Below are 14,637 nucleotides of genomic sequence, written 5' to 3'. Positions count from 1 at the left end.
ATATGAATAATACCAAGATCAAATAATTATTAAAAAAAATTCTGTTTTCGACTAATAACAATGCAGAGCAAGAATATGAATAATACCATGAACAGATGGTAGTGATCATCTGCAGTATCTCCATTCTCACCATCTTCTGAACATCCTAATAACCAATGGCGTCGGTTTTACAAAAAATTGACGTATAAATTAATTAATTAAACACCAGCAATAACTATATATGACACTAACCTTTGGAATGACAAAATTCATCCCAGTTGCTGAGAGACTTTCCATCTTCAAGGTATGCACCTTCAATCTGCAAACAATTGCATGTTTTTAGGATTAAAAAAAAAATATAGATTTAAAACTGAGAGGGAGTCAACTTATACTTGATACACAGAAGAGCTGCTCCGAAAAGAAACCCGGGTGGAAAATCGGATCTTTTGATCGGGTCATCTTGATTGAATCTTGACTCTTCGCCATTGATGGAAGCCTCAACAATCCAACAACAAGCACAAATGACAAAAGGAGATAAACTGCTACTGAATTTAATTCCATTTCTTAAAACTTGCTCTCTTAATTTATCTATCTCAAGAGATTTGAATAAAATCCAGCTGAAAATCAGAAGTGATATAAGCAACGTAATTCCGCTCAATCCATCACTTTCATATGGATTTTATCATTTTTTATATTTATCCTTTGAATATTTTATGATACATTTTCTCTTATATAAGATACGATGAGGATTTGATGTAAACGTGATCCATTATTACATATTGCATCTTATAAGATACGAGAGCGGTGTACTCATCAAGCACACCCAGGCCTCCAACCATAATATTACCGTTTCAACGGTCATTCAAATAATAATAATAATAATAATAAATAAATAAATAAATAAATTTACCTTATAAATTCATTCCCTTTTTAACCATTTTTGACACAAAATTTCTCTCTTTCATTTAGTTCTCTCTCACAGCTTAATATAATCAAATCAACAAATGGCATTGAATGCACGCCCAAATTCGTGAACCGATGACGAGGTTGCTTTGGCAATGGTTTGGATATATGTGATGGACCACAACAACGCACAAACACAAAACAACTTTTGGACAGTGGTTCATGGCGTTTTTCAAAATTATTTTGCTCGTTCCGGTCTTGCCAAATATCAAATTTGCTAAAAGTTTAAGGATTTGAAAGCCAAAGTTAAGAGATTCCACCAATTGTACATGGCAGAACGTGTGGAGTGGCCCAATGCCAAATCATACTTAGAGGCACATCATCAGTACTGAAATCAAGTGACGAATAGAGGTTTTAGTCATGTTACCATGTGGGATGTTGTTAAACATCATCCCACGTTTCACGCTCCAGTTGCAGCCACGGCTACGCCTCTAGTTTCTTACTCCTACAACAACAAATCCGATGTGGATGAATAATTTATGTTTTACGAATTTAGTATTTTTATTTATGTTTTCTTTTTTTTTTGGTCAATGATGTAATTTTTTATATTATTAATTTTATGTTATCTTATTTTTATTAATTAAATATAATATTATGTTTTTAAATTGAAAATAAGTTAGTTATTTTAGTTGAATAAGAATATAAAAAATGGTTGAAAGATTGATTAGGTGACCATTACAAGGGTTTAAGGGTGGTTAGGACAATGTGGAGGAGAGATGACATTAGGGGTGGAGTAGGATGCTCATCCCCCACCCTCAGTCAAGGTAGCCATTGAAAGTGTACTAAAACAATGCAACGGGGATTTTTGCATACGTAATTTATGATCTAAGTCAATATGCTAAATTTTGTTTAAAACTTTTCAAATTTTTTTACACAAATCCATACATAATAAATAACTAATTGTGCCAAATGTTGATAACATAATTTTATTGTATTTAGTAACGTATGTGATGTATTTGCCTTCAAATATATCAAATTGTTAATTAACAATGTATACGTAATTTCAATAGTATTTTATCTTATCTATTTTTTTCCTAGATTTTCATTATTAATATTAGTTTAATAACTAGGAAACAACCCACTGCCGCCGACACGAATTCAGCTTGTATTGGCTAGATTCGTAACGGTAACGGTAATGATAATAAACCCAAAAGGGTAAACGCACAGAATAGTAATGACACTAAAAACATACTTATGATAAAAACGTATTTAAAACGAAAAAAAAAATTGGAACATAATCATAAACATATATTAGTGCGCGCAAAAGTTTAACATAAAAATTAAAAAAACGAAACAAAACTAAAAGGTAAATCTGGCAGTTGTTATAATTTGTACTTGGATAAAATGGATAGTCAAGTTTACTTGATTAGGAATAAATATTCTATTAAAATGTTTTAACAAAATAACCTGCACATAAATATTAAAGCTTTATAACATATATTTACTAAATATATTGTTAGGAATTTTTATTATCGCCACTAAAGTTTAATTTATTTCCCACTTTACTCTAATAAATAAAAGAGTATCCTGGGTGTCATGTTGCACGTTTTTAAGTATTCAGATTATGTTTTTCCCGCCCATACCCAATCTATCTATACATAATAAATAAATAAGTAATCATCCACCGACTTTTGTCACACTTTTGTAAGCCCAATCTTTGCCTTGGAATAGCCCCTGGATTCCTCCCCCACTTGCTGTGGTGAAGCTTGGACTAAGACACCGGGGGCCGGACTCAAAATGTATACAAAAATTCACAAACGATTTGGGGTGGGGGGGGCTCAAATTTTCAGGCGAAAACGCCTAAATTTACACTACGCATAAAAATTTCGGGCGAAAAAGGGTAAATTTACACTACTACGCGAAAAAACCGGGGGGGGGGGGGGGAACCCCGGCCCTAACTAAGCTTCGCCGGTGCCCGCTTGTATCACTTTAGCTAATGAAGCAACTTCAGGAACCCTCTACATACTTATCATTGTTTACACTCACATGCTCTGTTAATAAGCCTTGTTACCGACGAATTGATGGCCGTCGTGATACTCTTTTGCTTAATAGTGCATTAAAGAATTAAGAAGTCAAATAATTTAATGTAGGAAAGGATACTAAAGATGCATGTCATAGCTTTCATCTGGCTACTAGCGGTATAGGAGGATTGCCAGATTAATGTTTGGGACTATGGAGATTGGATAAAGCTCTTAAGCATGGATAATGTTGAGTAATAGTAACTTAAAACACTTTATAAATCATCAGGCTGAATAAGTTCAACCTTTAAGTTCATTTGATTGATACCTTAGATTGTGTTTATTGTTCTCATACTTTTGTTACATTAACCACAAGGATGCTATTTCAGTAAGAGATAAGTAATGATTTGCGACTTCTGATTGCTGAAGGATCAACCAGGCTTTTGTTTTTCAAGAATTCTTGGTACCATTTTGCTGACAATTTGGGTATCCTGTCAAATGTTTTGCGGTCTACATAGTGTAACCCAACTCTAACATTGTAGCCGAGACTCCATTCGTAGTTGTCCATCAATGACCACACAAAGTAACCACGAACATCGGCTCCATTCCTGTTATTCAAAGTTAAATTCAATCGCCTTTTGACTTTCATGCTTAATGTCATGCATGTACTGAAATCACACTAAACTGTTTTGAGACTTAAGGGCATGAACTTCTTATGTTGTTTTCTAATAGAGTCAACCTAATCGAAGGTTAATTCGTGCCGAATTTATAGCTTGATGCCAATTTCAACGGAAAAAAGTTTATTTGACTTAAAGTCAACGCATTCCAAACTCACCTTATGGTGTCAGCTAAAGAAGCAAGATATTTCTGATGAAATTCAATTCGCTTGAAATCGGTCACAATATCTTCAACTTGTACATCCTGCACATTTGGTGATGAATACCCTGAAACAAAAACACGAAAATCATTAATATAGTATTATGAATGAATAACACACTAATTCATGTTGATTATGAGAAAACTAACCATTTTCAGTGATAAACATGGGTATGTTATTGTATCTAGTTTTCATATAATTAAGAATCTCTTCCATGCCTCTAGGAACTACAAAAAGTCTTTCCATTGATGTCTGTGAAATGCAAAATCATTCAATTTTATACAAAAAAATTATACGAATTGCAAAAGAATCAGTATCGTACAGGATCACCAATCAGCACACCGTTACGCTCTGCAGTAATTTCCACAAAACCCATGATAGCACGATTAGCAGTGTCTGTGCAGCTAGAATTAGTACAATCTTTAGCATATAAAGCCGAATAATGATTGATCCCAATGAAATCAATACTATTCTTCATGAATTCCTGTTCCGCTAGGGAGAATGTTGGTAATTCATTTCCATGATATTTACGCATTTCTTGAGGGTAGTCGCCAAATATAGGAGGATCTAACGACCTGTTTGGATGAACATATTGAAAATTTTTCATTCTTTTTGTTAAAAAAAGATATATTTAAGCATGGTTTAGAATATTACCAACCAACACTGAAGAGCATGGCTCTTTCTGCGGCATTTTTATCTAAATAACTATCTGTAAGTGGCTCAAACATGAAACAATTTGCAACTAGTCCTATCAGTCCACCTTGTGCTGGCTGCAAGAACAAGTATAGATATTATGATTCTAACTTACAAAAACAATTACTCTATGAAACAAGAAGTGGAAGCTTATTAATGCCTGAAAGTTGTCATGATATAACTTTGCAGCCTTGCCATGGGCCAATAACATGTTGTGCATAACAAAAAGAGGCTCAACATCCGAATTGCCAGCAAGGCAGTTGCCAAAAGGCTGCGAACAGTGGTTCGGTGGATAAATTCCTATTTCATAACCCATCTCTGAAAGTAAGTTTGGTTCATTAATAGTGATCCAGTATTTCACCCGGTCTCCAAAACTTTTGAAGCAAGTCTCTGCAAAATGTATAAAATCCTCCCTGCATGAAAGGTGTTACTAGTAACCCAACCACAAAATATCAGTAGATTTTGAAGGTTATATAGACATTTAAACATACTGCATTTGTGGGTCAAGCCAAGAACCATATTTCTCTTCAAGTTCTTGAGGGAAATTATTATGGTGAATTGTCACAAAAGGCTCGATTCCTGTATGACTTCGCCTTATTAATCAAGAAACCAGAACAATTTTTTTTTTTTCGTTTAAAGGTTTCTTACCTTTAAGTATAAGATTATCAATGATCTTATTGTAGAACATGACTCCCAGAGGATTAACTTCACCGTATCTTCCCTCTGCAAATGCAATATTATTTGAAATATTTATGATCTAAAGAAATGAATTATGAGTACAGAAGGCATTATTAAGAAAGTTTACTTGGAAGAATTCTAGTCCAAGAAATCGAAAAGCGATATGCTTTTAATCCAAGAGAATGCATCATATCAATGTCTTTCTGTATAAAACACAAGATCATATGCCTATAAAAAACAGTTTTAGATTAATAAGAATACAGAGGTAAGCAAAAGAATGATACCATGAACAGATGGTAGTGATCATCTGCAACATCTCCATTCTCACCATCTTCTGAGCATCCTAATAACAATGGCAGCCGTCTTACCAGCATATATTCGATTTACAAATTAATAAAACCAAACTGCAATAAGCACGGGAGTGCACTAACCTTTGGAATGACAAAATTCATCCCAGTTGCTGAGAGACTTTCCATCTTCAAGATATGCACCTTCAATCTGCAAGCAATTGCATGGTTTTAGGATTAAAAAAAAATTAAAACCGAGAGGGAGTCAACTTATACTTGATAAGCAGAAGTAGCTGCTCCGAAAAGAAACCCGGGTGGAAAATCGGATCTTTTGATCGGGTCATCTTGATTGAATCTTGACTCTTCGCCATTGATGGAAGCTTCAACTATCCAAGAACAAGCAAAAATGAGAAAAAGAAGATAAATTGCTACTGATTTTAATTCCATTCCTTAAAACTTGCTCTCTTAATGTATCCATCTATCCGTCTCAAGAGATTTGAATAAAATCAGAACTGATATAATAATTCCGCTCAATCATCACTTTCATATTCATTTGACTGTTAACTGTGGAGTGGAACTTTAAAATGTCCCTCTATTTTCAAATAAAATAATAATATTTATATAACTAAAATTAATTTAATACAAATAAAATTAAAAACAAAAATAAAGTTACATTCATTGAAAAAATAACAAGAAACGAATATTTAAACCTAAATAAGAAAAAGCAATATAACTAAACATATTTGTCGGTGATTTGGGTTTACAACGCCTTCAAAGCTAATTTACGTTTTCCATACGTGATGCCGATTTCTGTAAATGGGGGCCTTTTCGTTAACATTTGACAATGGACTAAAACAATAGAAACGAGGTTCAATTTTCATTAACTTTGTACATAAATTGGTGGGGGCCATTTCTGCAAATGGGACCTTTTCATTAACCTTCTTTTTTTGTTTCATTAACTTTATACATAAATAATTAAACAAGTTTTTAAAAAAAATGGTTGTTCGTGTTTGTGTTCTACAACTATGTGAGTGCTATCCTGAGAAATTGGTCTAGTGGTAAGAGGAATGTCCTTTATTAGTGGAGACATAGGTTCACTTTCACTTATGACAGTTTGAAGGATGTCTGAGTGAAAGAACGATCGGGTTTTAATCCCAGGTTCGAATATGACAGTTTCAAGGATGTCTGAGTGAAAGAATGATCGGGTTTTAATCCCAGGTTCGAACACGACAGAGGCGAGGATTTACGGATTCCATCCGGTTCCCGCGCATTAGGGGGTACGGTCTTACGGCAGTTGAGGAGTCGAATTTGGACACAACCTCGATATGCTAGGTTTACACGTGAGATTATTTGTCGTTCAAAAAGAAAATTATGTGAGTGCTGATGTGTTAGAATTAACACATGATTTTCATGAGTAATTATCTCATATTTGATACTGTTTTATTGTAAATTTGATGATTATAGATAGGTAGTAGTTTATTTGAGTAACTAGTTTGAGACCCGTTTATTATACGGGTAATTCTTGAAAAGACAATATTTAATAAATAATCGATATACAAAAAACAATAAACCTATTAAACGCTATTAAAACACAGTCGTTGTATAATAGTATTTAAAACAATTTTAAAATAAAAGATTATTATAAATATCAAATATTTGAAAAAAAAAAATAGAAGTAAATATTAAATTAACAAATTTTGAAGCATAAATTTTAAGAATGGTAAATATTATTTTACTATTATAAATTTGTTAAAAATGATGAGGTTTAATGGTTTAACGTGGGAGTGACAAGTGGCAAAACTTGTAGCTTTTTATGAAAGAGTATAGATTTGCAGGTTTTGATGGAAAAGGAAAGGATTTGTACGTTTCGGATATAAAGAGCCTAAAGCCGGAAACATTAACTGAGGAAAACAATGCGACAAAAAGAGCCAAATCATCACACGGGCATATCTCTAGCTAGAAAATGAGTTATGAGAGCTATAATATATGAATGTTGGGTGCTTCGCGAGCTGAATCCAAATATGGCATTTGCGTCGTACGTCTTTCAATGTGCACGTTTCTAAAAATTGCATAGCTTGTCCCCCCCCCCCCCCCCCCCAGTTATTTACCTAACTTGATCCAATGGGTCTGCACGGCATGCTCGCTAGCAAGCCTGCACGAGCCATGCAACCCCCAAAATTTTAGGGAAAACTCATTTTAAACCCTAAAAGCATTCTCAGCCCAATCCCTATTCATATCCATATAATTATACTAAAAATTACTATTTTTCAATATGTTGTTCAATTAAATAATATTTTTTTATATCTCTATCATTATTTTTTTACTCTCTTCCACTAACAACCACTTTTAAAAAATATTAAAAAAATTTACGGTGTGAACAGTTAAACTCCAAATTTAACTTTCTCATATAACATTTTCTTTTTCCTCTACTCACAACCACTCATAACCAGACCATATACTTTACAAAACTCACTCACATAATTATACCCAGTTAGGTGCGAAACAAACCCCACCGTTGATTTGATATATTGATAAGGTGAATACCTAGTCTATTCAATGCTAGGCTGAGTATCAGGGCCTCAAAAAAACCTCTTTTCGTCCTATGAACTTTAAGGTGTATGAAGTTTCATATTTGATTTTTAAGTAGAGCGGTAGAGATTTCATTTCACTTAAGTTAATCTAGGCCAGAGGCAAACCTATGTGTCAAGATAACCCCCTTGAAAAACTTTGGTAGTGTTCCTGAATCAGAATCAACATAATGACTCAGGGCACATGGAGCCATCGGTCATGGGCTGAGAATGCTGTTAGTCGTCATGGTGAAATGGGAATGACCAGAAGGCTTCTATTGAGGCAAAACGTGACTTCCAAATCTGATTTGAAGGTCCAATTGTCAAAGAGAGTAAGGATTGAAGATCTGAGCTCTTGATACGTTTCTTTACCAATCCTGGGTTCTAAATCCTATGTTCTTATTTTCCTTGAACTGCTTTACTTTGATTTTGTTAAGTATATAAGGCTAAAAGCCTTAGTGATTGTTTAGACGATATGATTCTTGTTTGATTTGACATGTTGGATGTTTGAATTATTTGTGTAGGTTGATTTTGATAGTTGTTATGATAATCTTGTGATGTGTATGATTGTATATTAGTATTGATTATCTAATTGAGTTCTCTGGTTGATTCAATCTTTCATTGTAGTTATACTAGTTAGGTTGAATTAGTGAGGTTGAATCTTTCAGTGCTTAAATCCCTAGCGGGTAATAGACAACTTAGTAATTCAATTGAGAAAGTACGTGAGCTACCAATGAGAAGGGTCTGAATAGAAGGATCTGAAAACTAGTTATGGTCTATTAGAAGTTAGAACTAATCTCATATAGTCATAAACCGCATGCTATCTAGTTGCAAAACCTATAGAGTCGTAAATGTGTAAGAATATAGTTGAGAAATCCCAAGTCACAAGTGTTCATAATAAATTTAGCTTCGCTAGAATATGTTTTAAGATGTGTCTATAGCCGTCAATCCTAACCTGGTTGGGTATTAATCCATTATGTATACCTTTTCTTTTTTTAAGTTTCTAAGAATTGTTTTAAAACTATTAGATAGCGTTTGGTATGCAGGAATAATACGAGAAACGGAATGACTCATTGTAGGGAATGAAAAAAAGTGGTGTTCGATTGGTCAATGAAATAGAATCAATGATTGCACGTGGAATCTCATTCCATCAAAACCATTCATTTGACAAAACATCAAAAGACGTCCTTTATGTTTGAACGTTTTTTCAGTGGACGTCCTTTAGCGAAACTAATGCCAGAAAACAACTCGATGTTTCAAATCCCTTTCACATTAAGTCCTTTAGCACTAACCTCGTTAGTTTTTTTCTCGTTAAATCTGGACATGTGCAAGGCACATGAGGGTATTATTGTAAATTTACATACTAATTAATAATATTAAAACTAAAATAATAATATTAAAACCAAACAACCACAATTACCACATGCCCTCACCACCAGCCGCCCTCACCACCGCCACCCGCCCTCACTACTGCCTAACATAAACACCACCTTCCGGGTTCCACCACCACCACTGGGCACCAGTAACAAACCCTAATTTCTTCCGGCCACTAGTAACAGACCCACCGGTGGTGACGTGACTGAAAAGGGGAAGAACAGTAACTGACATCTCCATCATCTCTGATTTAAAATCGGTGGATTAAATCAATGATTTGTGATCCTCAGATCTGCCCTTTTTTGAATGGATTGTTTCATCCAAACACCACCATCACCAACCAATCAACCACCACCACCTCTCTCCACTTGTCGCCGTCTCCACCTGTCGCCGCTGCTACCACTCACTACCTGCTGCCTCCATCTGTAACTCCAACAAATTAAAAACCCGAAATCCACAATAGTCATCATAATTACAAAATCAACACCGACTTTAGCCCTAATCCATCTACACCCATCGCCGGTAACCATTACCACCATCGCCGAGAACTGTTGAATGGTGGCAGTGGCCGCTGAATTTAGCCCTAAACCAAACAAATACTGGGTCGGTGGTGAAGTTGGAGAATATAAGAATGGTGACGGCGGTGGTACAGTTCAAAAGCGGGTATAGCCGGTAGCTATGGTGATGATGATTCAGAGAGAGGGGGGGGGGGGGAAGATAAAGAGAATGGAGGTGGGTGTGCGTAGGGGTGGGGTGGGGGAGGTATTTATTTTTAATTATATTAATGTTTTTATTAAATAAATTGTAAATTTACAATAATACCCTCATGTGTCTTGCATATCTCTAGCTTTAACAAGAAAAACTAACAAGATTAGTGTTAAAGGACGTAACGTGAAAGGGATTTGAAACATCGAGTATGCTCTCTGCCATTTGTTTCGCGAAAGGACTTCCACTGAAAAAACGTTCAAACATAAAAGACGTCTTTTGCTGTTTCGTCCCATTCATTTCCATCCCCACCCCTCTTTCTTTTTCTTTTTCTTTTTTTTTTATCTCATTCCCCTTTCACTTTACTTTCTCAACACCACCACCACCCGTCGTAGCCACCATCACCGAAACCACCACCTTACCACCATCGCTACCACCACCGTCGTCATAGCCACCACAACCATTGTCCTCGTCGTCGCCGTCGCCGCCACCACCTGACCACTAATGCTACCATTGCCATTACCACCGCTCGCCCACTTCCATCACCACCACCACCATTGCCACAGCAATCACCGCACATGCCGCCTAACCACTACTGCCACCATCACCGTCGCCACCGCCACCGCCATTGTTGTCGCCGGAGCTACCACCACCGTCGCTATTGCAAATTTTTTTGGTAAAAAAAAATATTTTGAGATTGATGTATTTTTATCATTTCTATTTCACTCATACATTTTTTGTGGATACTAAACAACATAAGGTGATTCATTTCATTTTCGTATGTTAACCAAACAAGACAAAGAAACGGTGATGATCTATTTCATAATTGTCTAGTTCATTCATTCTCTTATTCCATTACCTCCAACTAAGCATACCCTTAGTATTATATATATATATATATATATATATATATATATATATATTAAGAACTTACTAAAAGGTTTGAGTGCTCATGAAGCGTATATTATTGTATATACCGTTGGATGCGTGAAGGAGTGCAGAATGCAAGAGGTAATCATGAAGAGTATAGAAATATTATGTATACGCAGAATTTTTAAGCTTATCAATTGTGTTAGTATAATTAATTTTTATAAATGTCCCCTTTATATGTTCTTCATGCTTCACAAATATTATCATTCACCAACACCACACACCAAACCAACAAAATATCTATTATTGGTGTGGGACTGGGACTGGGACTGGGACTGGGACTGGGACTGGGACTGTGGCCGGGTAGGTATGGTTGTCTGATGTCTCTTTCATATTCACAAATTGCCTTAATATCTTTTTTCATTAAATGCATATTACCATCATGTGCTTTATCTTTGGTCAAGCAAATAAAAAAATGCAATATAGTCTGCACACCAAATCTTCAAACGTATATATGATAAAAAAGGAAATAATTAAATCAGCAAAGGAAACATATAATATTTGAAAATTCATATGACAATGACAGGATGGAATAATGTTGATAATATTATTTGGATTTTATCCTAACTCTCAAAATATGGATTCAAAATCAGTAGCAATTTATCTTCTTTTTCTCATTTTTGCTTGTTCTTGGATAGTTGAAGCTTCCATCAATGGCGAAGAGTCAAGATTCAATCAAGATGACCCGATCAAAAGATCCGATTTTCCACCCGGGTTTCTTTTCGGAGCAGCTACTTCTGCTTATCAAGTATAAGTTAACTCACCCTCAGTTTTAAATCTATTTTTTTTTAATCCTAAAAACATGCAATTGTTTGCAGATTGAAGGTGCATATCTTGAAGATGGAAAGTCTCTCAGCAACTGGGATGCATTTTGTCATTCCAAAGGTTAGTGCACTCCCGTGTTTATTGCAGTTTGGTTTTATTAATTTGTAAATCGAATATATGCTGGTAAGTTGTTATTAGGATGTTCAGAAGATGGTGAGAACGGAGATGTTGCAGATGATCACTACCATCTGTTCATGGTATCATTCTTTTGCTTACCTCTGTATTCTTATTAATCTAAAACTGTTTTTTATAGGCATATGATCTTGTGTTTTATACAGAAAGACATTGATATGATGCATTCTCTTGGATTAAAAGCATATCGCTTTTCGATTTCTTGGACTAGAATTCTTCCAAGTAAACTTTCTTAATAATGCCTTTTGTACTCATAATTTATTTCTTTAGATCATAAATATTTCAAATAATATTGCATTTGCAGAGGGAAGATACGGTGAAGTTAATCCTCTGGGAGTCATGTTCAACAATAAGATCATTGATAATCTTATACTTAAAGGTAAGAAACCTTTAAACGAAAAAAAAAAATTGTTCTGGTTTCTTGATTAATAAGGCGAAGTCATACAGGAATCGAGCCTTTTGTGACAATTCACCATAATGATTTGCCTCAAGAACTCGAAGAGAGATATGGATCTTGGCATGACACACGAATGCAGTATGTTTAAATGTCTATACTACCCTTAAAATTGACTGATAGCTTTTTCGATTTGGCTATTATTAACAAATTTCTTGCAGGGACGATTTCGTATATTTTGCAGAAATTTGTTTCAAAAGTTTTGGAGACCGTGTAAAGTACTGGATCACTATTAATGAACCAAACTTGTTTGCAGAAATGGCTTATGAAAGAGGGGATTATCCACCGAATCACTGTTCACAGCCTTTTGGCAACTGCCTTGCTGGCAATTCGGATGTTGAGCCTCTTTTTGTTATGCACAACATGTTATTAGCCCATGGCAAGGCTGCAAAGCTATATCATGACAACTTTCAGGCAATTAATATACTTATAATTCTTGTTTCATAAAGTAATTATTATTCTTTTAATCTTTATATTTGTTCTTGCAGCCAACACAAGGTGGATTCTTAGGACTAGTTGCACATTGCTTTATGTATGAGCCACTTACAGACAGTTATTTAGATCAAAAGGCTGCAGAAAGAGCCATGCTTTTCAATGTTGGCTGGTAATTATCTGGACTATTTGACCAATTACTTTTTTAACAAAAAGAATCAAGAGTTTCATTATTTTATTGAAACAGGTCGTTTGATCCGCCTATATTTGGTGACTATCCTCAAGAAATGCGTGAGTATCATGGAAATGAATTACCTACATTCTCACCGGAGGAAAAGGAGTTCATGAAGAACAGTATTGATTTCATTGGAATCAACCATTATTCGGCTATATACGCCAAAGATTGTACTAATTCTAGCTGCACAGACACTGCCAATCGTGCAATCAAGGGTTTTGTGGAGCTTACTGGAGAGCGTAACGGTGTGCTGATCGGTGATCCTGTACGATGATACGCCGATTCTTTTTCAAAATATTCATGTGATGCTTATGTTTTTACTTTTTACTTTAACTGGTATAAAAATTAATGATTTTCTAATTCGCAGACATCAATGCCAAGATTTTTTGTGGTTCCTAGAGGCATGGAAGAGATTGTTAATTATGTTAAGACTAGGTACAATAACACACCCATGTTTATCACTGAAAATGGTATGTTTCTTCCACTATCAACAAGTGGTAGATCATGAAATTTATAATACCATATTAACATGTATGATTTTTGTGTCGTTGGTTCAGGGTATTCGTCACCAAATGTGGAGGATGTACAAGTTGAAGAGATTGTGAATGATATCAAGAGAATTGAATTCCATCAGACATATCTTGCTTCTTTAGCTGAAGCCATAAGGTGAGTTTGGCACGCGCCGACTTTTAAGTCAAACAAATTTATTTAACTTTTTTGTAAAATCTATGTTATGTTATGGTACGTGAATTTTACTTTTGAATAACAGTAATGGAGCGGATGTGCGTGGCTACTTTTTATGGTCGTTGATGGACAACTACGAATGGGCTCACGGTTACAATGTGAGGTTTGGGTTACACTATGTTGACCGCGAAACATTGGAGAGGATACCAAAATTGTCTGCAAGATGGTATCAAGAATTCTTGAAAAACAACAACCTGGTGGATCTTTCAGCAAGCGTCAATCCAAAGTCAGGGCACGAGCAAGCCCGTTTTTCTGACATTTAATCATTTATTTCTTATTTGAATACCATACACTATATAGACGGTTATGAATAGTCACATAGGTATGAGAACAAAGTATACAACATAGTTCATTAATAAATAATTTTAAATGGATTAATACACCATGATGCAAAACTATATGCATAAAAGAAACTAGGCGTTTAGTGATTATTAGTGTTTGAAATTGTTGTCTCGTAAACTAGTTTCAACTTCAGATAAAAAAAATAAAACTAAGTGGTAATTATCTTGGAAAACATGCTATGAGTTGGCACCAATATCCAGGGGCGGGCTTGCATAGTGGGGTCCAAGTTTACCTTCGCTATAGATATATTTGTATCAAAGTCCTGACCAAATCCACTTAGACCAATATAGTTGGGTCCAAATTTACCTTCGCTACAGATATACTTGTACCAAAATCTTGACTAAATTCACTTAACGATGTAAAAACCACAAAATTAAGCAGGTAAGATCAATCCATTCTACAACATAACATAAACTCCCCTCATTATTTACTCCATGTTATTACCAAATCATATTTACTCTT

The 14,637-nt window shown here is 35.0% G+C and overlaps 2 protein-coding genes across 2 annotated transcripts; one reads left to right on the top strand and one right to left on the bottom strand.

Moving 5' to 3' along the window:
* Positions 1-3,213: 3,213 nt before the first annotated feature.
* Positions 3,214-5,912, bottom strand: LOC143620010 (beta-glucosidase 18-like). The gene is made up of 12 exons (XM_077091815.1): positions 5,712-5,912; positions 5,580-5,646; positions 5,433-5,491; positions 5,276-5,351; positions 5,119-5,193; positions 4,962-5,049; positions 4,598-4,883; positions 4,432-4,547; positions 4,100-4,352; positions 3,927-4,029; positions 3,736-3,844; positions 3,214-3,508 (listed from the first exon to the last, which is right to left on the bottom strand). Exons 1-12 carry the CDS (start codon positions 5,880-5,882, stop codon positions 3,286-3,288), a joined length of 1,626 nt encoding a protein of 541 aa, XP_076947930.1. The 5' UTR covers positions 5,883-5,912; the 3' UTR covers positions 3,214-3,285.
* A 5,657-nt stretch (positions 5,913-11,569) lies between these two features.
* Positions 11,570-14,135, top strand: LOC143620009 (beta-glucosidase 18-like). The gene is made up of 12 exons (XM_077091813.1): positions 11,570-11,759; positions 11,830-11,896; positions 11,975-12,033; positions 12,115-12,190; positions 12,273-12,347; positions 12,416-12,503; positions 12,584-12,836; positions 12,911-13,026; positions 13,102-13,354; positions 13,457-13,559; positions 13,647-13,755; positions 13,859-14,135. Exons 1-12 carry the CDS (start codon positions 11,589-11,591, stop codon positions 14,094-14,096), a joined length of 1,608 nt encoding a protein of 535 aa, XP_076947928.1. The 5' UTR covers positions 11,570-11,588; the 3' UTR covers positions 14,097-14,135.
* Positions 14,136-14,637: the final 502 nt, after the last annotated feature.

Source organism: Bidens hawaiensis, unplaced genomic scaffold (assembly GCF_021521415.1).
Source record: "Bidens hawaiensis isolate Kalapana, Puna unplaced genomic scaffold, B.hawaiensis_p1.1 tig00002525_1, whole genome shotgun sequence".
Lineage (NCBI taxonomy): Eukaryota > Viridiplantae > Streptophyta > Magnoliopsida > Asterales > Asteraceae > Bidens > Bidens hawaiensis.
Note: the sequence above shows the minus strand (reverse complement) of the source record. Positions and strands in the feature narration are given on the sequence as shown.

Bases quoted from the DNA above. Each gene is read 5' to 3' on its own strand.
- LOC143620010 (XM_077091815.1), bottom strand. From the start codon at position 5,882: ATGGAATTAAAATCAGTAGCAATTTATCTTCTTTTTCTCATTTTTGCT. The intron at 5,050-5,118 runs GTAAGAAACCTT...GAAGTCATACAG, and splicing joins TGATAATCTTATACTTAAAG to GAATCGAGCCTTTTGTGACA. The intron at 3,845-3,926 runs GTTAGTTTTCTC...TTTTTGTTTCAG, and splicing joins CATGTTTATCACTGAAAATG to GGTATTCATCACCAAATGTG.
- LOC143620009 (XM_077091813.1), top strand. From the start codon at position 11,589: ATGGATTCAAAATCAGTAGCAATTTATCTTCTTTTTCTCATTTTTGCT. The intron at 12,034-12,114 runs GTATCATTCTTT...TGTTTTATACAG, and splicing joins ATCACTACCATCTGTTCATG to AAAGACATTGATATGATGCA. The intron at 12,837-12,910 runs GCAATTAATATA...TTGTTCTTGCAG, and splicing joins TATATCATGACAACTTTCAG to CCAACACAAGGTGGATTCTT.